Source organism: Eutrigla gurnardus (genome assembly GCF_963514095.1).
Source record: "Eutrigla gurnardus genome assembly, chromosome: 9".
Classification (NCBI taxonomy): Eukaryota; Metazoa; Chordata; class Actinopteri; order Perciformes; family Triglidae; genus Eutrigla; species Eutrigla gurnardus.
This window is the reverse complement of record NC_139923.1, coordinates 13,369,239-13,391,377: the sequence shown is the minus strand read 5'-3', so window position 1 is coordinate 13,391,377 and position 22,139 is coordinate 13,369,239. Positions and strand designations below refer to the sequence as shown.

Below are 22,139 nucleotides of genomic sequence, written 5' to 3'. Positions count from 1 at the left end.
CTATGTTTATAGACAATAAGGGAATTTCTCAGCAGTTTCCAGGAAAGAAGTTATCGCCATGTAATCGCCAAAAAGGTCTCGCAGAAATCTCCAATCGCAAAATATCCTGATACCAATTGATTGTAGCCACTCTAAACCTTAACAAAACACGTTTCTTACAGATTTATGATGAGAAAAACACACAATGCCAAGCTGCGTTCTCAAATGACTCTTCAGGTTCCCAGTATTCAGATGATGTGTACCACTCATCCAAGCTTGACCTGCTATCTCCCCCTAAATATACCCCATCCCTCCTAAAAAAAAAAAAAAAATGGCTCTATGGTAGAGAGGGGTTGATTAGAAGAGGTAAGCTCTTTGAGAATGTGAGACGGTGACCTTTGACCCCCCAGGGGTGAGCTAGAGGTGGTTCTCACTAGCACGCTGGCCATGACGGTGAAGGGGAATGAATACGTTTTGCATAACGCAATGTTTCAGTTAAACGTTTTATTGAATCCTTTATGGGATTTTTAATGCACAAACATTTGGGACACGGCACAAAGAAAGGAGGTGTGTGTAAAACAAGACGGCAGTAAGGTGCAGAGTGTGTGGCATTATTCACACGTGTCTGTGGCCGCGTTTGTGTGTGGCGGCCCACAGGGATATGTGCGAGGTGATCCCCTGTTAAAAGTGGCTGAATGTAAATCCTGTGACATTTATCCGACGACTGAGCAGCGAAGCAGCTGATAATCACGCCGTGTGTGTTCTTCACACTCCTCTCTCCGTCTCTTACTCCCCTCTTTCTCCATCCTCTCCCCACCAGGTTCAACATGCCTCACGATGACAACCCTAAGTGTCGGGAGGCGGGCATGAAGCACCAGTATCACGTGATGGCCCCCACCCTCAACTACGACACCAACCCCTGGTCGTGGTCCAAGTGCAGCCGCAAGTACATCACAGAGTTTCTAGAGTAGGTACCGCCTCTCCTCTGCTTCCAACCTGATTTATTACAACCACATGATGTCTCCTCATGGAAGAAAGTGATGCTTCCGTCGCATATTACCCCGTCCATATTCGCCATTAACTTTTACTTGTTGTGACATGGCGGGCTAAACAAACTGCCTCCACGTCGCTCCCAGTGCTCCATCGACTGGTCAGCGCAATGTAAACTGTGTGGACTTTGTTATTGCCTGGTGTTGAAAGAGTATTTCCTGTTTGAATCCGGGGGTCTTTCTCGGCTGACCCGAGCGATGGATCTTTTGCAGCCCCTCAGCTGTCTCCCCGCACGGACAAAGCCGTGCTCTCAAGATGCTGGGCAAACAGTAATCTAGTCACCAGGCCTGCTTTCCACACCAAGACCTGTAGCACGGGGCAACGGCTCATTCAGCAACTCCCAAGCCGCACCGTGGTCACTGATCTCGGTGAAAGGCTTCCCTTTAAGATGGGAAATGTCAGTTATAATTATATCTTCCCTGGACGTGACCCTGTAATCTTTGCCTCCTTCCCTCTGTCGATTGTGGCCGCCGTCCACAAAGGATGGCCTTGTTGACCAGATGCATCGCGACAGCACAGTGTTAGGCGACGCATCTTATGGGGTTTTAAGGTTTCCAGCCAGCAAATGACCTCAACATCCAGTGGTCGAACATTCAGCCGGAGATGAATCTCTTTATTATTTGCTCCGGTCCGTGTCAGCTGTGTTGGGGTTTTGTTTCTGTGACTCACTACTGCAGGAAGTGCGTATGATGTGAAATGCATTTGTGATAAACTTTAACATTTGTTAACCATATTGGACAGATAACAAACAGCGCAGGTATGAATAGATCATTTCAGTGTGGGAGCCGCGGCGGTGGGAAAGGCCCTCGAGAGTGTCGTCCAAGTGCTTTTGAAATCCGTCTCCAGTCAACAATGAGGAGCATTGATTCAAACTACCTCTTCTACAGTACCGCTCCATTCTCAGTGGGCTGACCTGGTCAAGTACGTCAGTGTTTTGACTGCCCATTCTCCCTGAAGAGCAAATTCAATCTGCGCCGCTCTCCTACCCGTTTAAAAAATGAAAGGCCGCGCCTCATCTCAAACATCTCTTTTCTAAAGGAAAAGGATTCCCCCCCTTTTTCTCCCCATTATCTCACTGTTGCTGTAATAATGCGCGCTGAACTCCCGCACCTGAACGCTGATGAAAAGTGTCCTGCTGGTGTACGGCGTTGTTATTCGTCAAGCGCTTACATAAAGCAACCATTCATTCCGCCTGGCACCGTGCCGTTTGATTTAAGCCTCAAAATCCTGATATAAAAGTAAAAATGCAAATCTTTGGCTGTCGCCTCCCAGTAATTGATGTGTGCGCGGTGTTGAAACCACGTAATCAGTAGTGGAGGGAAAGCCCTATCATTTTCCATTACACACCTCAAAAATTAGTCTACTCTACCAGCAACCGTTCTTTAAAAACTCCCATGTGAAATCATTTTTAAATACTTTTTTCAATCTGTCATTTTCTCCAGGCGAGACACCTCAGGTGAATAGAGTAAACATTTCAACTGATAGATATTGCCATGAGATTTCCACAGATGATTACTTACATTCAGACAGCTCTTTTTTGTATTACAAGTTTTCTTAAAATGTATGTTTAAATATGCAAATTAGACATTATCTTGTCAAATATGTGATAATTTTTCAAACATTTCCAGAAAAGAAATATGAACATCAGATAAAGTCCATCCATCCATCCATCCATCCATCCATCCATCCATCCATCCATCCATCCATCCATCTATACATCCATCCATCCATCTATACATCCATCCATCCATCCATCCATCTATACATGCATCCATCCATCCATCCATCCATCCATCCATCCATCCATCCATCCATCCATCCATCCATCCATCCATCCATCTATACATCCATCCATCCATCCATCCATCCATCCATCCATCCATCCATCCATCTATACATGCATCCATCCATCCATCCATCCATCCATCCATCCATCCATCCATCCATCCATCCATCCATCCATCTATACATGCATCCATCCATCCATCCATCCATCCATCCATCCATCCATCCATCCATCTATACATCCATCCATCCATCCATCCATCCATCCATCCATCCATCTATACATGCATCCATCCATCCATCCATCCATCCATCCATCCATCCATCCATCCATCTATACATCCATCCATCCATCCATCCATCCATCCATCCATCCATCCATCCATCTATACATGCATCCATCCATCCATCCATCCATCCATCCATCCATCCATCCATCCATCCATCTATACATCCATCCATCCATCCATCCATCCATCCATTGTCTACCGCTTATCCTGTATTCAGGGTCGCAGGGTCAGATAAAGTCAGATTACAAAGAGAGAGAATGTCAACAGCCATTAAAAAACAAAATTTTTGCAATGTTTTGAAGAACATTGTTTTGAGGAATGAAATAAAATACATTAAATTAAAAAACAAAATGTCCAGTTGATTGGTTACAGTCAAATATTGTCAATTATTGTTGTATTACAAGCTTTCTGAAATCTTTAAAATATGCAAATTTTGCATTACATTTTGCAAATAATGTAGCAAAATTGCATCTATAGAAAATGATAGACACAAATACACAAATGAAACACCTAAATATGTATAGACAGAGAGAACAGTGGATGATAAAACTTTTTTTTCTTGGCTGTGTCAGGTCTTAATCATATCACGATGGATCTTTATTTTGGATTTGTTGCCCCCAATTCAACTAAACCTCACTATCCTAACTGTCACTATCCTGATCTATATCTCCCCCTACATAATAATTGGTACATGCTGTCAGATGACAAAAGCCTGACAGCATTGCTACAGTTTACTTTTCGCTGTTTGATCAAACAGTGTACAGTGATGCTCTATGTCATTTCACCCCCCCATCAATCTGATATATGAGTAGGCTTCTAGCACTGGTTGCGGAGGGAAACCCAGTATGATGTACATGGAAACTATTATTGTTTAGTTTCTCATGACAAGCACACAACAGCCGACTATAAGTCATCTTTACAAATAAACTCACTTTGTAGTTTCCCAATGGCTGCCAGGTGTGGAATCCCGTCTGGTGCCAAAAAGGAATTGCCTCGCTGCCTCAAATCCACATGGCCAATATCTTTAAAAAGAAAAAAAAAAGTAGACGTTTCATTTAAAAAAGAAAAAAAAAACATGATCACAGTGACCCCTTCTCCCTCTGTCTGTCTGAGTTGGTCTTAATAATCATTCCATTAGGTTCCAGGACACTGATTACACAGATGACCAACTGCTGAAGGATGCTGTAATATTGCGCTGTCTGTATGATTTCTTGACAGGCTGCTCCATAGTTTTCATTCATATCCCCCGGTGTCGGTTCATGCGACCCATGCCATCATTTCCCTGCCGGCCAGCGCCGCTCGCTGCAGTTTCTGACATCACGGCGGGAAATGAAAGGGGAAAGAAACAAAGTGTCGGTAACTCAGGATAATCCCGTGTAATTATTGGCCTGTCACATCAGCTGGTGCTCCATGGAACAGGTGTTTTAGCAGCTCAATTCCGGATTAAATTTGTCAGAGCGGTGCAGACATGTTGTGTAATTACACATCAATACATGTCTCATCCGCCAGTTTCCTTTCTCAAAGGTAAACAGAAAAAAAAAGAGACAACAATGTTGGACTTGTGCCTTTTCACGACCATGAAGGCTGAGGATTGTATATGCAGGCTGTTGGTGCATACATTCAGTCCAGCCCTGCTTTTGTTGTCTCTGTTCACGGGGCTCAGGGTGTGGCAGAACATAATCTGTCATTATGCTGCAATGCTGGCGCTGGCACGATGTATGTAACCCAATCAGGGTGCTTTATGATTCCAAAATCTCCCCCCCACCTTCAGCATGGATAAATACACCTTGGATAAAAATGTGGTCAGCACGCAGAGCCTTTTCAGTCTTTATCAAATGCTGTTTTATTCAGTCTGTGGCGCCTGACTCCAGTTTCATCGTGACAGCATTTACTAACAGGCCGTTGAGGGGAAGTGGTATCAGTCTCTCTGCTGGGTAACTTTACAGACCACCCACAGGGGAAAACACATCTGAGGATGATCACAGACAATGACATAGAAATGTTTACTTTGTGCTTATGAAAGAGACGGCACGTGTTGATACTTTTTGTGGTCAGAAAAAACTGGATCATCCTGAAAATGTTCATACCGTGAAAGTTTGCCTTGTGCAAATGCGTGTGTGTATTTGTCTGTTTTTGCACATACTTTTATGATTATGTGCATTCCTTTACATCTACAGTACACACATTCTTACTTTCTTTTAGCACCGGCTATGGCGAGTGCCTCCTTGATGAGCCTGTAGGCCGGACGTACGAGCTGCCCACCCTCCTCCCTGGTCAAATCTACAACGCCAACAGACAGTGTGAACTGATGTTTGGACCCGGTTCCCAAATTTGCCCTTACATGGTAAGTTGGCTTGCTATCAAAGCCAGCAAAACCTACACGAAAGTGAAGCGTTAAGTCTTCAGGTGGAAGCAGATCTGAGATGGTTGTTGTCTACTTGGATGTACAGGAGAACCTTGTTTTTATGAACCCTCAGACATCTGAGCAGAGCTTCTATCCATCAAGGCCGACGAATATGAAAATGTTGTGGAAGTGCAATAAATTGAATCTGTAAATTGCCACATTTTAGCAACATTCAAAGACGCACATGTTGAATGCACACTGACTTTTTGACGTGATGCTGGGTCATTTGAAATGCATCTTAAACATTTCTGAAAAGAAATGCACTGAAATAATGTTCGAAGAAGCCAGTAACCATATTTTCATCTGCAGCCACACTTCCTCCCAAGAGAAAGAAGATGTTTTACATTTCTACTCATTAAACATTTCCACTCATCCAAGTGTATTTTGCACGTGTTGGAAGCTCATGTTAACCTTTCAGGCAGTGATGATTAATCACTAATGCTCATCCAACCCCACACACACAGAAACAGTGCAAGAGGCTGTGGTGTACCAGTGCAGAGGGGGACCACAAAGGATGTCGCACACAGCACATGCCCCTGGCTGATGGGACCGACTGTGGACATGGAATGGTAAGTCGGTCCACATCTGGATCTGTGTTGCTTAATGAACAGATTATAGGAGTTTGGTGTCCTATATTAAAACTTTGAATTGACGCACAGATGTTTCAGTAAGTAGAATGGCGCTTGTCGTGCTGCGGTGGATGTTCAGGGCCTGTGGGTTTGGCGGTGTAGCAGCAGGTCTCAATACAGCTGCATGCATACAACAAAACTCCTTCACACTAATGACTCCTTAACTTATGTAACTTATGCAATTGTTTTCTGTACTCCTTGTTGTGGGATGGGCTGCATCTGCATTTCACAAGCATTATTATTATTATGGGATCCTGAGGCAGTAAAACCAACCCATCAAGAATTTGAAGCAAAGTAAAAAAAAAACACACACACACACACACACACAAGAAATTGTTTTCAGCCACCATGAAACCTGATTTTGCTATCCGTCAACCCAAATGTGGATCAGATTTAAATATTGGTTTGGGATCACCATATTGCAACACTGAATGTATCTCCTCTGTGTTCCTCGGCCTCATTGCATTTAAGACAACTGACACAAGCCAAACCTCCCATGCAGAGCTGCTTGGAATTCTGTTGCCTTTCCCTTCTCGTTCACTTCCTCTACCAAGAAAAAGGAATAATTTATCATGCATTACTCTGCTGAGTGCATTCTGGTTGCAGAAACCCATGTAAATGTGGTCAGGTGATGGCCCTAGTTAGAAACTTGAAGCTTACCCTCTGTGTTGTTACGGGGCCCCAACCCCCATTAGCCTTCATGTTCTCCTCGCTCTGGGATGCTATGCTAATTAGGGCTGAGACGGCGGGTCAGTCACTGAGGATACATGGAGAGAAGGGTTGGGGGGGGCAGAAAAAGGAAAAGAAAGAGAGACAGAGGGGGCAGAAAAAGAGTGAGAGAGTCTTGAGAGGGAAAGGTGAAGACGTGGGCCCTTTGAAAGAGGATGCCACCCGCCGTTCACAGTTGAGTCACCTTGTTGTGAACCCATGACCCTAAAACCTCTTTAAAAGGCGGGTGAGTGGGTCAGTGGTCAGGCCGTAACAGAGTCCAGGCTGAGGCCAGCCAGCGCTCTCACAAAAGAGCTCACATCAGTGATTCTGCGGCGCAGGAGGCGGGGGGAGGAGAGCGAGGAGGACGTACAGGGGGATGAGGATTTGGTGGACTGGTGTTTAGCATTCGGAACATGCATGAGGAGAGGGAGAGAAAGAAGGAGGGTTCTCTACTCTCCTTAACCTCCTGCCCTCCAGGAGTCTCTTGCAGTGTGGGCCCATGTAAGTCTTATATCCCTTATATCCTTTTATCTGGCTCCATCTCCCTCCTCGCCATGTTAGGTCCTGGATCAGCCCTGTCTAGTGAGGGGAGGTTAACAGGGGATGGCTAACATCTTAATCCAACTACAACAACCAGACGGAACGGTAATGGCCCTGGGATCGTGGCTCCCATACTGCTCTCAGCTCATATGTGGGAGCGACACTTCAGGAGACACGGTGTTGGTTTAATCACCCCGAGTGGTTCGCTTTATTAAGCTACAAACCATTAACCCAATTTGAGCTGACTTAGCTAGATTAGATCCCTGGTCTTTATTGGAACCCTGTAAACATTGATTTGGTCATTTGCAGGTTCAAAGAGACGGAGACATTCACAGTTAAAACCAGGTTAAATTAGTTTTAGACAGTTACATAGAACCATTGGTGATCAGGATTGAAATATAGTCATGTAAAAGCTACAACAACACATGTTGTTGTAGCTCACTCACTTTTTAACCACATTTAGCTGCATTTCATCCGAGCCATCTAACCGTCTGTTGATCCCCAAATTACATTTTACTAATTAATCCAAAAGTATAAACCTCACATTGGTTTTTGAGGAAATATTAGAGGATTACCAAAGCCATCACGATTCATCCTCTGGGGACCATGAATACCTGTATATTTCCCTGTTAGTCCATTGTTGGCCATCCCTAGAGCCCTAATAAACCACAGATATCATTTGAGATGCCTTAGTAGCTTATTTTCTGCGTGAACAAATACATAAACAGTTCTCCTGCATGTCTCTGTGTGTCTGTGTGGAGGCCCCACCTTTGTTTGTAGTGCTGAGGGCCCGGTTTCATCTCCATGCAGGGGGCTGTTTGAAGTAGTGTGAGTTGAAAGAGAGTCGGGACCCTACACCGACACTCACCTGCCCATACAAGAGCTCTTTTATGTGGTATTTTGGGATGGTGGGTTGGTGTGTGTGTATGTGCGTGTACGTCAAAAGTCTGATAATCTGCAAACCCAGATGATTCTTCCTGACTCTCTTGCGTCAGTGTTGCATTGTTCTTTGTTTGTATCTCTCGGTGCATCTCATTCATCCACCATGTCGTTTTCCTTCCTCTCTCTTTCCTGGATAGCCTTAATGCACTGCGAGTATCACACCTCTTCCGCTGACTCCTTTCTCATTCTTTCTTCAAAGAAGTCATGAGGTTCAGGTCTAAGTCTTTACAGGGTCTTGGGTCGAGCTCCTGGCTCTGAGGTGTCTGTAGAGCCCTGAGGGTGTGTGTGTGTGTGTGTGTGTGTGTCTGTGATGGGTGGGTGTCAGATCTGGAGGATTACAGCTATGTATGACCTCTATGGGGGAAACTTGCAGCAGGTATTGTCTTAGCAACCGCAGCCCCCCTTTAAAGATCTCTTTCAAAGCCTATCATTAAAGCCAGGTCTGCCATGTCATTCCAAGCGATTACTAGGAAAAAACTGTAAATCAAAAAAAGTAAATTTTGTGAACGGCGAGCTGTCACCTCTTGTGACTGCGTCATCTGGGGGAGAGTTTTTGTTCAATTGGGTTACGAAACAAAGTTATGACCGCATCGGGTAATTGAGGTCAGTGCCGGAAAAAAAGTGGGAGCGAGGCACGTCCACTAACTGAAGAGTGAAAAAAAGTTTGTTTGTATACAGTTTAGCTGAAATAGGGCAACGGGCACTGCAGGGTTCATGGGTAGTCCCCCCCCCCCGTTCCTTTCTCCTCCAGCTCTCTCTGTTTCTCCACTCTTGCCTCTCTCTCTCGCGCGCTCTTTCTCTCTTCCCCGCTCACTCCGTGTTGCTCACCGGGCCCTCTCACAGGGCGCCGGAGTAGTGTGAGTAATGCGGTCACATGACCTTTGGCGGCGCGTCTGTCATCTGGCTCAGTGGGCCGTGCACTAACGAGGGCATCCCATCACTTGTTGTCTATAAATACCGCCACCACCCTCCCTCCCCTCCATCCTCTCTTCTGAGGCTCTTTCTGCCTTACTCTCCCCCTTTTCGGTCCCTCTCACTCTTCAAAAGGATTCTGTGTCTGTGTGTGTGTGTGTGTGTGTGTGTGTTTGATTTGTTTTGATTGTGTGTGCATACATGCATGTAGTACTTGTGTGTGTGTGTTGCATTTCTATTCTTGCAGAATTGTCTACATGTAAGTGTGTGTGTGTGTGTGTGTGTGTGTGGATTAAGGCCCAGCCAGCATGCTCAATAAGCATCTGCAGAACCAAAGCTTGGAACCGCATAGTCCATTTTAGGATCCCTCTGCTGCTTCTCACTACGTCTCTGCTCAGTGGGTGTTGGAGGTGTAAGAAATAAAAAGCAGCGGCGGAGTTGAATTAACTGGTGTTTTCTTGCCAATGTTCGTATTGTTCTCACTTTTGTTCATTTTATTGTTACATTTAATGTGGCCCTGAAGGAAGCTCCCTTGCCAACTTTTTAGTAATGTGTTGCAAAATGTCGAACACAAATATTCAAATGTTATTTTTTTCTCCTTGAATTCAATTGAACGACTGCTTGCTGAGCTTTTCTTTACGTGCAGAACCCCAAAAGCTTCCCAGATTCTCCTAATAGGGGGCTTAATTGAGTGGTTAGTGGAAGTAAATAAATGGGAAGTTGTTTTTGATTTCCAAGAAGAAGAATGACGACCTGCTCTGGTTTCAGCCAATTAGAGTGAGATAGTGAGGTCCTGAAAAGTGAAGCCAGAGCAGAATGGAGTCTGTTGGCAAAGGCGGTGAGTGTTGGCTGGAGCTCCCTGGCAGCCTGACAGACTTGTCGTATGATGCGGGGATGGTGGAGCTGGTGTGAGTGTGTGTACTGGAGCTTGGGATCGCGGGACTGGTGTCGGTGTCGCTCTCTGCTAATCTCTGGATATTCACAGGATCTTGCCACTTTGATTTGCCGTCATCACGGACAGATCTGTGCATCGGGGGCTAACAACAGGATTGTTGTCTTAGCATTCACATAGTGTGCTGCGGGAATTAGTGTGTCCGGTAGCCGGAGTGGAGCTTTCATTGCTGGCCGTGTTGAAGGACAGAGATGGATTGTAACAGCGTTAGCGTGGTGTTAAAATGTGGCAAATATGTGAAAGCAAAATATTGCATGAAAGGTGATATATTCATTGGATTTTGGCATGCGGTGTAAATAACTGCAAAACTGAAGACGCATACAACATCTTAAATATGAAGTGGCTCATAAGGTTGTAATAGCTGACATGTTAGCAAACAATTTGATTTTGATTTGAGTTGATTTGGATTTATTTAGCACAATTAAAATACAGAAACAGAGACAGAAGAGACAGAGAGGCATGAAACCCATAGGGGCTTATAATAGCCTTACTTATTATATAATCAATAACAAAACAACAAAAACAATTGAAATATAAGAATAAAGTAATTTGAAATGTTGTACATATAACATTCCTACTAACACTTTATTTTCACTGTTGAGTTTACAGCTTATTTTGTGGCCCCAAATTATCCAAAAGTTCATTCATAACAATGAACAGAGCTGGAATATAGTTATCTGCTGCTCTATTACTACAAAGGACACCTTTCACATTAAACATAATACTTTGGTACATTGTTATTATAAGTAGAGTTATAAAGATTACAAGAGGTATGTGTATCTCAGCAGTTGTCATGGGAAGATGATGAGTGAGCAACAGCAACAGCGTCTCTGAAGTTCACGTGAATGGAACAGCTGATAGGGCCAAAGCACTCATTCACTCTAATGACAACCCTCACACTTCTGGGAAAGATGTGGGGGGGAAGGAGGGATCACAGGGAATGGAAAGAGAGGATAGGAAACAAAGTACAGTGAGGAGAGAGGTTGTTTGGGGTCACGGTTGCATCATGTTGTCTCCCTTTACTCGCTCTTCCTCACCTTTCCCTCCCCCTTGTCATCTCTCTTCCTCCTCTCTTCACAGCCTTTCAACACAAAGGGAAAATAAACATGGAACTACCAGGGGAAACATGCATGCCTCGGCGGGAAAAATGAGTCTGTGTAAATCCAGTCTATAATAACAGCTGTCATTTGACTTATTTCCAATCCCCGCCCCTGAGAGAACTCTGCAGAGCGTCGGTTACTACCAAGCTAGCATGTAAAAGCAGGTGATGACTTATTGGAAATCAACGACGGGGGTCGATGATGCACCACGTGTGACCTCTTTTGTTTGTTTTTCCTGTGATTGTCAGTTATAATTGTGCATTTTGGAGAGGACTCATCAGAGACAACGAGACAAAACCCCCAACAGGCCAAAGCCCGAGTGAACTCCGAACTCCGGAGCCATGAGAAAGACACCGCAACATGAAAGATGAAGCCCTTTTTTTGGAAATGGCCGTGTCAAAATGAAAGAGCGGACGGCTTTTTAAATCAGCCGCTCTGCCTTCTCATTCCTGCAGTGATGTATGGCTTGGGTTCAGAAATGAGGTGCTCTCCGCAACAGTTTCCTGGCAATTACAGGGCACTAACTCCCAAACCAGCCAGCTGAGGAGCTCAGAGCAGATGCTGCTGTCCTCAGATACTATTCCCATTGTTGGAGTTAGCATGCTGGTGACTGCTCTCTGTGGCTGAGGTGGTTAAACCCGCTTGAGTTTGGCGCTGTGTGATTTGAGAGCAAAGCTGCAGAGGTATTGCATTGCGTTTTTTCCCCCATTATATGCGTATCTAGTGCAAAAAATGCATGCATGCAATATGTCTACGCACACATGTCTTGGTATGAGTTGGTGAGTCAGCGTGTGTCTTTGTGAAATTCCTAATTTGAAACACGTGCTGGTCACAGCTGGACAGGTTTCTCTCACAAGACCTTCAAATGTCTCACCACATTCCCAATTGAGGGCACATCTTGACAAACCTTCGAGGAGCGGGGCCGGCCGGTGTCCTCGCTGCCTGTTTGAGCTCTGCGTTTTCACCTCAGCGTTTCTCCAAAGGGTGTGTTTGTGCACTTCGGGAAAAGAGAGGCTAATTAGAATTGAGCGTGGCCCCCAGATGCCTCCGCACTCTGAGCAATCACTCTCGCACACACACACACACACACACACAGTCATGTGCATGCTCACATTCGCACATCCCCCCCCACACACACACACATACATCATCTCACACAGATGTTTTTTTCCTTCCACTCCCCCCTTTCCTTCTTTCTTCTTTTCACCCACATCACCTTTTCAAGCCAAACAAAACGGTTGTAAACACAGGGTGCCAGCGGGGGGAGTGGAATGCCTCAGAGGCTTATACAGGCTTTGGTCCTCCCTGACAGACAGTCCGCCTTGTGTTTGACAGTTCCTCGGGCCCTTGCCGCCTGGTTGCACTGCGGTGGTCCCTGCGTGGCCCTTGCAGTAGTTTCCCATAAGGGGGATGGGTGGCTGTGGAGAGAGAGGAGGTATATAAGGGATGCCCAGGTCCCGGGTGACAGTCCCTAAGCTGAGGTGGGGGGGAGGGGATGTGAGAGCTTTAAGTGGAGGGAAACTCTTTGTTGTGTCTAAGGGGAAAAAAAGTCTTTAAATCTATTATTTGTGCACCAACAAAAGTATCAGCGTCCTCACTTTTTACAGTGGAGCGAGGAGGCGAGAAATTCAAATCAGGTCTGCATTATGGAAGTGTTTGTGGCTTGTTTACTCCATAGCCTGCAGCTGTTCACACCTGTCTGTCATCGCGCACAGACTTTACACTCCGTCATTAGACCCCGCGAGTGTGTGAGGCGCACATGCAAACCTGGCCGAGGATAGGAGAGGCAATTCTCTATATGTTTACATGTGTTTGTGTGCATGACTTTGCACATTTGCAGGTGTTCACCTTCGGTAATGGGTGCAAATCGTGAATTTCTGTTCAAGCGGGAAAACTGTCAATTGTCCAGGAGATGACTTTGATTGATATGCTCCCAGGTTTATTATAGCGTAATCATGAAAATGCACTGAAGCTGATCTCCCACAGTGCCGGGTCTCAAGAGTCTTTTTTTATCTGGAGTAAGGGGGATTGAATGTCTTGTAGTGGAATGGGCGTGCAGCCAGTTGAAATGATAGTTGTCGCATTTATCACCTGGAACGAGCTGGCGATGGAAGTAACAACATGTGCATCAGCGTCACAGACCAAACTCTGTGAGGGAAATGTTCTAAGTTTAAAGCTTTGTATCTGAGGAGATAGACAGCTGAACGGTAGAAAAAGGAGTTCCTGATATCAAGCCAGTAATGAACTGTGTTCCTCTTGTTATCACAATTCTAGAGTTTCCTTATCACGGTGCCACTGTTCCCCCGTGCCTGTGTGCCCGGACGGCGGGCTACGTACCCAGACAGACGCCGTCTTGTCCCGCATTCTTTCAGTGAACAGGACCCTCCGATATCTTAGTCGCTGAGAAGGGGATTTGGTTACACACAAAGGGAAATGGGCCTGCCGTGCTTCGCTTATGAAAGCAGTGTTAGCACTTCTTGGCAAAGGTTGGTTAGTGGCTACACACTGTTTGATACCAGGCGTCTTATTCAAATGTCAAACTGGGTCTACTGTATGAAAGATATTATGCAATTTTGTATTTACAACAAAAGCCGAAGAAAGGATTCTGGATTATTGTCTGTAGCGTTACAATCTTTTTTTGTATTTTGATGTGTTTCTTATGAACTCATTTTGTGTTGAATGTCTATCACAATTTCTATCAGTGACTTACATCGGGCTTACACAGCTTTCATGGGGAAACAGAACCCGTGTGGAAAAAAATGTGATAAGATGTAACAGCAGTACAGGAACCGAACTGTTGACTTAGCCCCCCTCAGAAAGGAACCCCCATAATAAATTCTAGATTTGGTTGACATGAAGTATTACACATGCTGCACATTACAGTTTGGGGGTTTCTCTCATTGAAACTTCCTGTCTTTTAGTGTCTTCTCCTCTCTCTATTTTTGTCTGTATCCACGCCACTCCCTCCCTCTCCCAATTTTCTCTTTGGACAGCTGGAGGAGTTGGACGCCTTCCTCGAGGGTAAACAATAGCTGAATTAGGATTTCTTTTAAAAATATAGCTTGAGACCTTAACGGAGGATTAAGAAGGCAAAGAGCAACATGATTCCCAGCTGTGCCTGCTCTCATTCTGCAGTCTGCATTTGTCTTCAGGTCTGCTGCAGGTGTAGTCATATTTTATTATATCTTTTTTCTTTTTTTTTGCGTGTATTCACATGCAGTACTGCAAACACGGGATGTGTGTAAACAAGGAGTTGGATCTGCAGCCGGTCCACGGGGAGTGGGGTCCCTGGGGGCCCTACAGTGTTTGCTCCAGATCCTGTGGCGGAGGGACCCGGAGCACCGCCAGAGACTGCAACAAGCCTGAGTAAGAAAGAATCAGACACACATATTTACACTCTGTAACCACTCGATTAAGACTCTGAAGCAGTAAAAAAAAGTGCAGACGTGTCTGACTAGGGAGTCATAAACAAGCTTTCCCTAAGTGGGAATTTAAATGTAAACAATGTAGGTTTGAAGTCATAAAGCACCAGTCATTTAAATGTAATTTAAATTGAAATGAAGTGAACCACTGCTGCGTCTCCTCTTGCTTTAGGCCCAGAAATGGCGGGAAATTCTGTGTGGGTCGCAGGATGAAGTTCCGCTCCTGCAACACCGAGCCGTGTCCACGAGGGCGGAAGGACTTCCGCGAAGAGCAGTGCTCTCAGTTTGACGGCAAGCACTTCAACATCAACGGCCTACCTCCCACCGTCCGCTGGGTCCCCAAGTACAGCGGCAGTGAGTACACCGAAGTAACCCCGAGGCCTGTTATTTGGCTGCTCTCGACATCAAAGATGGATGCTATATACATCCAACTATACAATGCAGTTCCAACCACAGTTATACAGTATGTGTGGTGCATTTAACTCAAATACCACATTGTGTGTAGGAGGGATGTGAAGGCCCATATGTGCAAAATCTACTGCATTTGATATGAGGGGCCAAGATAGAATGGTGGATGTGCAAAGTAGAGTATATCTGTGGGTGTGGCCTTCATTTGCCACTTGCATGCCAGTAAAAAGTTCTACCTGAGGTCAACCTTTAGTTGACAGGAAACAACAGCAACATTAAAGCAACACATGGCCCTTCCATACGAACCTCCTGGCAGCTTTCCCTCCTGCAGCCGCATCTCATTCTTTCTCCCGAGATGGCCCTCCTCAGCTACATGAGATTACCATCTGGCAAAGACCACCATGTCTAAGTTACTGCAAAGTGATTCATTCATTTAATTGATGCTACACAAGCAAACAGGCCAAGCCCCGGAGCCAGTGTGCTGTCAGAAACAAAGTGATTCTTCCAAACAAAGGATACCAATTCTAGGAGTCTCCACAAAAGACAAATAAATGTAAATAAGTATAAGGTCCAATTTTTTTCCCCCCGCTTAATCAGCAAGTGCAAATAATCTCCAGGCTTTTCATGATGTTATTGTTCAGAATTCTCTTTTTCATTGCAATAATCTCATTAGCAACGTTTTCCACAATTTGTTTTCTTTCTCCACACAGTACTGATGAAGGATCGCTGCAAGCTCTTCTGCCGCGTCGCCGGGACGATGGCGTACTATCAGCTGAAGGACCGCGTCATCGACGGCACGCCATGTGGGCCAGATACTTACGACATCTGTGTTCAAGGCCTCTGCAGGGTATAATGAATTTATGCACACACACAAACTTCAACATCAACGTCATTTTAGCCTTTGCTTGTTCTCACGCTATCGTAGTTGTCGTACTTTTACACGGTTCACGTTTGGTAAAAACTGGATGAAGCTTTAAGTGTTTGCCGTTCACAATCAGAAACACTTGCATTTGCCAAGTTCATGGTGTCTCGCTGAAACACTAATATGTTATATAATATATAACATCAAAGCCCAAATGTTGATCGTCTCTCCGCCTGTGCCCCTCCAGCAAGCAGGCTGCGACCACGTTCTCAACTCCAAGGCCAGGAATGACAAGTGCGGCGTGTGCGGCGGGGACAACTCGTCGTGTAAAACCCTGGCGGGGACCTTCAACGATGCTCAGTATGGTAAGTTTGCGGCACACGAATAGCCAACTGTTCACAAAAAAAGGTGTCACTGTTAAACATGCTGTATGTCGGCAGCTTGTGCAGAGGAACTTACGGTATATCTGATGTGCAGGAAACACAGCAGGGCTGAGAAACTCTGGTTCCATGTGGCTGCACCGCTGACACGCCGTGATGTCGTGTCTGGTTATGTTTAAACACATTAAGCTCCATTTTTTTTCAGCAACGATACGTGCTTTGGCCAAATTTGGAAAAAAGGCAGAGCACCAATCTTCTCCTAAAGCATTCCGAAACTGATTAACGCAGCCATCGCACTCCGTCAGGTCTTTCGATAGCAAACACAAACCTGACATCACCCCTTTGAACTGTCCTGCTTAATGCGGCGCCTCGCTGTGGGCCAACTGCTGATTGCATCCAATCCTTTTTAGGTCTGGGCAGCAAAACAGCAGAAGCATTAGCATAAAATCCCTGGGTGTGGCCTCCGTCATGTTTACTCCGCATTAGTTTGGCGCTGAGCGTTTGCGTCTCTATCCATCTGCTTTCTTTCTGTTGGCTGCTGGGGGTACGGGGGTTTGAGGATTGGCCCTGGAAAGTTGGCTTGACCTTAAGAAAGAGGAGACGAGTGGGAGTGCAGCCCAGGCAGGATATCCCTCTGCTCCTGGGTCGAGGCCTGTCTTTCTGTCTTTCACCCTTTTGTCCTTCTCTGTTTGATGTCTCTCTATTTCTTACTCTCTTTCTTTGCCTTTCTTACCTGACTCTCTCTATGTCAATCTTTGCCTTTATCTCGACCTTTCTTCCCCTCATTCAACAGATGACACAAACAGAATTTTCCGGCAAAACCAGCATGTTTTTTTTTTTCGTCTTTTGGGCGAAGTCCATTCTATATCAAGTCACATGTTCAGAAGCAAATTGCAAATTAAAATGCATGTCTTCCAATTTTCTGAATGCTGACCATTGAAATATTTGCCTGGTATTTTTATAGTGTTTTGATAGTCCTTTCAATGCATATGCCTTGTAATTACAATCTGAGTGAGACCTGCCTGCTGTTCATTTCTACCTTATAACACACGACAAGTGGACTGCTGTTTATGCTCGGTCTCTTTCCATCCCTTTATGTCTCTTATGACTTAAAGCTGGACCTGACATGGAGGTGTTTGATACAGGCTTACATTTAATAGATTTTGTGACTCCTTCACTTGAAGCTTAAGAGCATAAAATGGAAACAAAAAAAAGACCAACGTGGAGGGTAAAAGTCTCCTGTTTCAGAAAGGGAGAAAAAAAAACCGACTCCAATCACAGAAAGTACAAAACAAACAGATGTTTGTCATCAACTCGGTGAGTATCCTCTGACAGCTTGCATCAGGCTATTAATGCATCATCTTCTCTCTCGCTAGTGGCGGAGGGAAGCATGTTTGAGGTAAACCCCAGCGTTCCCTAAGTTCAGCATGGTTGGGTTTCTTCCCCCCGGGGGTGGTGTGTTTACTGTTCATCCCTGGGTCACTCTGTGGTGGCGGAGGATTGTGTGTGTGGTCAGTTGCTAAGCTGGGGGATCTCGGAGGCCTCAGATGGCTTGTGGATTGCATGTTTCCTCAGAGGGGGTGGGGGTGTTGGTGGGTTCTGGAGTTCATATGCCCCTGTTTTCTTATGAGCTGATCCTGTCCCTCGTGTTTCGGGAGAGAGTTTGACATTACACGCAAAACAGGAAGAGTAAATTGGATATAGATGTTTGTGTTGTGGTGAAAAGTGTTTATTGTGAAGGAATATGGTAGCATAGTAGTAGTACTATTGTCCTTTACAGCGTGGCCTCCTATGGAAATATATTTGAGTCATGGTTGACATGTCTTGTGATGATTCTACAGTGTGTGTATGTGTGTGAACAGATCTACACGGCTGATGAGAGGTAGATATGTAAACCAAGTGCTGCCCCCGAGTGGCTCAAGGTGTCAGGCTAACCGTCAGATCACACCAAGCCCACACCTTTCCTCTCCTGCTCAGCAGTCAGTAATCGGAAGGCCAGATGGTGTCAAAGTCTCGAGCTGAACTTTCATAATGAAAGAACTGAGTGAATATGAACGGTCTCCAACTGTACGCAACAGCCATTATTACACTCTGTGGTAATGTCTTTGAACCTTGAGTGATGCTGCCGGACGAACCGACCGGCCAGAAGTGCAACGTTGCGGTTTCACGAAACAGCTGCTCGGTTATTTATGAAACTTTCTCCCCCTGTAATCGTCAAAATGTTGCCGTAATATAATGTTCTCTTAGTCGACTGATGAAACAGCATTAATAATCAATTAAAAAGCAACTTTGTAAAAACTTTAGCAAGTGTTCTCTCACGAGTAGATTTGGCATCATTAGAAGTCTTTGCTTTCAGTACCTAAAACTATACAAAATGTTTTTTTTGCTTGGATCGTGCATATATTTTTTCTGCAAAACCTTTAATTACATTTCATGAAATAACTTAAACAATTGAATGATGCCAAAGTACAGCCTAACATGAAGAAAGGGATAGTTTCCTCCTCTAATTGGTCCTTTTTTATTTTAAATGTATATTTTGCTTATTTTATACTCAGTCTATCCTTGGATTTGTATTGCATTGCTTGGCTTTCACATGCTCGCTCTCTTTGTATGTTAGTTTATCATGGGACAACAGGCCCCGTGTAGTAATTACAGGCCAAAGGTAGGTCCAGGGAATAATTACATACCATTTCACGGTCGGGCCTCTGAGACTAAAACAAGGCCTCCTGCAGGTTATTTGAGAGGACTAGACCTTTTGGGACTTTTGTGGATTTTTCCAAGTGTGACGTTTAAATCCCCAGCCGGACTTCCCTGGCTGGCGTTTGTTGCAGCACAGTGAAGCTATTAAGAATATCAAGGCGGCGACCAAGTCACGTGGCAACTTTTTTCCCCAAAACTGCATAACTGTCTCACTCTCTTGCTTTGTCTGTCTGTCCCCCCCATCTGTTTTCTTCAGGTTACAACACAGTGGTGCGGATCCCAGCTGGAGCCACCAACATCGATATCAAACAGGTCAGCTACTCTGGAAAGCCGGAGGATGACAACTACCTCGGTGAGTGTACATGTGTGTGTGTACGTGGTTTCAAGAAACACCGTATCAAATTGCAGTGTTTCTTGGGAGAATCAATCCAAAATGGAAGCAGTCCAAACTAATAAGATGTATACATTACACCCCTCCAGCTCTCATCTCATAGGTCAATGCCATTATCCCCTAAAATAACCATAAACCACCCAGACTTGGTGACCCGGAGCTGTAGAGGCAGGCTTTTAGTGAAGGGGGCAAAGGAGACATGAGCCAAACTGTTGTCAAACAGTTTTTCATAAAGGAAAAGGAAACTGTCATTTGCAGTGAGTGTGTGTGGAGGAAACGTGGAGGGGCGTTGGTCCATCTGGTCACGGCAAAGAGGGTTGGTTGGGAAAGCAAATGGAGTGTCAACCCCTGAGAAAGATAAATGAGGCAGCAATAGGTGCTAATTAGAGGCATGTGGAGCCCAGGCAGCATGAAAGTGGATATAGGGGTATAGGGTTAGATGGACCCACCAGGCTCGGAGTGTGTGTTTCTGTGTGTGCGCCTGTATGTGAAATAAAGAGAGAGAGAAAAAAAAACTGAGGAGTTTTGCCTGCGTTGTAAGGGGGGGCGCCCATTTTCAGATGGTTCAAGTCAGGTTCAAGATGTTTTAAGTCAGATTGTCAGGAAAAACACATCTGGCGGGGGTCTCGCTGCCATGCTGCTGTGAAAAGCTTGACTCCCGCTGTTGCCGAGTGCCACAAGCACACATTGAGCGAGCGGTGCCTGTATCAAACATGTTCGGTATTTGCAACGCTCTGTCAATTTCTGTAACTCGGGCTGCTGCAGCATGTAGACGTTTATCGAGAAGCTCGCCCCACAGTCTTTGAAGCCGTCTCCCGTTCAACTTGGATTCAGCGGACCCTTTTATAAAGCAGCCCACCTGCTTCGTTTTATTATCTATTATTGATTTCTTATACGAGTCTCTATTTTAGTCTGTCTTTTGCCTTCTATTGTGAAGAACTTTGTGAAGTCTGTTCTAGAAAGCTGCTTCTACTACTTATTTACGATACTAATTTGCAGAAATGTTCCTAATAGACACTTCATGTTGGTTTCTCCTTTTATTTTTGCCCCATCTGTATCAAAACGTACAGGTGTTTAGAACAGCATATGTACTAGAAATTGGACTTGCCACACGTCACAAGATGTACATTTTTCTTGAAAATGGGCTTCAGAAAAAGCGATGCCTTGGTCAGTACCGGGCATAAGAACACTTTAAGATGTAGCTATAAATTCATTCAGTGTGAGTCGCTGTGTTTCCCTTCTTTTCCCCCAAGTTCTGCAAAATGCCAGCGATGACAACCAGAGTCTTTAGATCATTGTCCAAAGCCCCTACAGTCATCCTGCGGGCAAAAAAAGAACTGTCATCCAACAATGTGTAGACTTTAATGTAAACAAAGATGTTTCTAGAGAATTCATATCATACATTGTTTTCAGCATCCACTCTCAGATCGTAATGAACTGCATGTTTCTTGGGAGCATTTTGGGTTTATGTGCTAGTTGGCCAAGTGTGCGTGTGTTCCTTTGTGTGTGTGTGTGTGTGTGTGTGTGTGTTTATGTACATGTTTGTATTTGCAGTCAGTGGAGATCCTTTGTTTGCATTTCAGTGTCAGTCATTACGGAGAGTCACGCAGTCTAACTCCAAATAACTGCAATTTAGTGCCACCAGTGTTTCAACATGCCTCCCCCTGCAACAATGACTTTGCAGAACAACATGTTGGCAACCCAAAGACTGTTTACTTAACTTATAGCCTGAAATAATAAATGCCATATCTCCACAACAATCGGCAAAAACCTCAATTCTGCAAACATGCCCTCACTTGCGCTGAATCCCTTTGACATTTTAAGTTGTGTGTTGTTCATGGGTTTGTGTCCGTTTTCTTCCTCTTCTTCTTCTTCTTCCAGCTTTATCTGACAGCCAGTCCAACTCCCTCCTGAATGGGAACTTTGTGGTAGCCATGTTCAAAAGGGAAATCACCTTCAAGGGAACCGTCATCGACTACAGCGGCTCGGACACGAAGGTGGAGCGCATCAACTGCACCGACCGCATCGACGACGAGCTCATCCTGCAGGTATTAGAAGGAGGCTTTCTCCTCTTTGTGTTAAGGTGTAATAACCATGTTATATGGCCCACTGTTTTTCCTCCTTTGGTCTTGATCTCTACATCTCTCTCTCCGTTTGCTGTCTACTCACCTCCCTGAGCTAGGCTGTCTAAAAGGCTGATATCTCCGTGTGGACTTAATAAGAAAAGCACCCTTAAGTCTCTGGCCCTTGCCATTCCCACCATTGTTTCCACAGGTCTTGTGTGTGGGAAACCTCTACAACCCAGATGTCCGTTACTCCTTCAACATACCCATCGAGGAACACAGGGAGCAGTTCGTGTGGGACCCCTCGGGCTCCTGGCTCGAGTGCAACCACATCTGTCAGGGTAAGACCTCCGCTTAGCCTCAAAATCAACACGCATGAGGGGCATGCTCATTTCTCCTTGGCTTCAGTGGATGTTAAACAGATTTTTACAGTTGCACAAAATATCCGGGAGCCGTTGTGCCGTTCTGATACACGCATACGTATTTGCATTCATATCGTACGCACATTTAAGCCCATCATTTGGAATATTTGTTCTTGAGTAAAGTGAGTAAAGGTTTAATGCTGTAGAACTTTCAAAAACATCTCGTGACCATAAACATTTACCACCAAAAATCTATA

General features: G+C 45.0%; 1 protein-coding gene across 1 annotated transcript in view; it reads left to right on the top strand.

Annotated features, from left to right (window-relative positions):
• Positions 1-22,139, top strand: part of LOC311017910 (A disintegrin and metalloproteinase with thrombospondin motifs 20) — a 77,924-nt gene that overhangs the window by 21,544 nt on the left and 34,241 nt on the right. The window contains exons 9-18 of the mRNA XM_084016560.1: positions 800-946; positions 5,307-5,448; positions 5,973-6,077; positions 14,515-14,660; positions 14,889-15,070; positions 15,835-15,971; positions 16,234-16,351; positions 19,323-19,418; positions 21,339-21,505; positions 21,732-21,861. Coding sequence (XP_083872686.1) covers positions 800-946; positions 5,307-5,448; positions 5,973-6,077; positions 14,515-14,660; positions 14,889-15,070; positions 15,835-15,971; positions 16,234-16,351; positions 19,323-19,418; positions 21,339-21,505; positions 21,732-21,861 — 1,370 coding nt within the window. The remainder of the gene's footprint in view (positions 1-799; positions 947-5,306; positions 5,449-5,972; positions 6,078-14,514; positions 14,661-14,888; positions 15,071-15,834; positions 15,972-16,233; positions 16,352-19,322; positions 19,419-21,338; positions 21,506-21,731; positions 21,862-22,139) is intronic.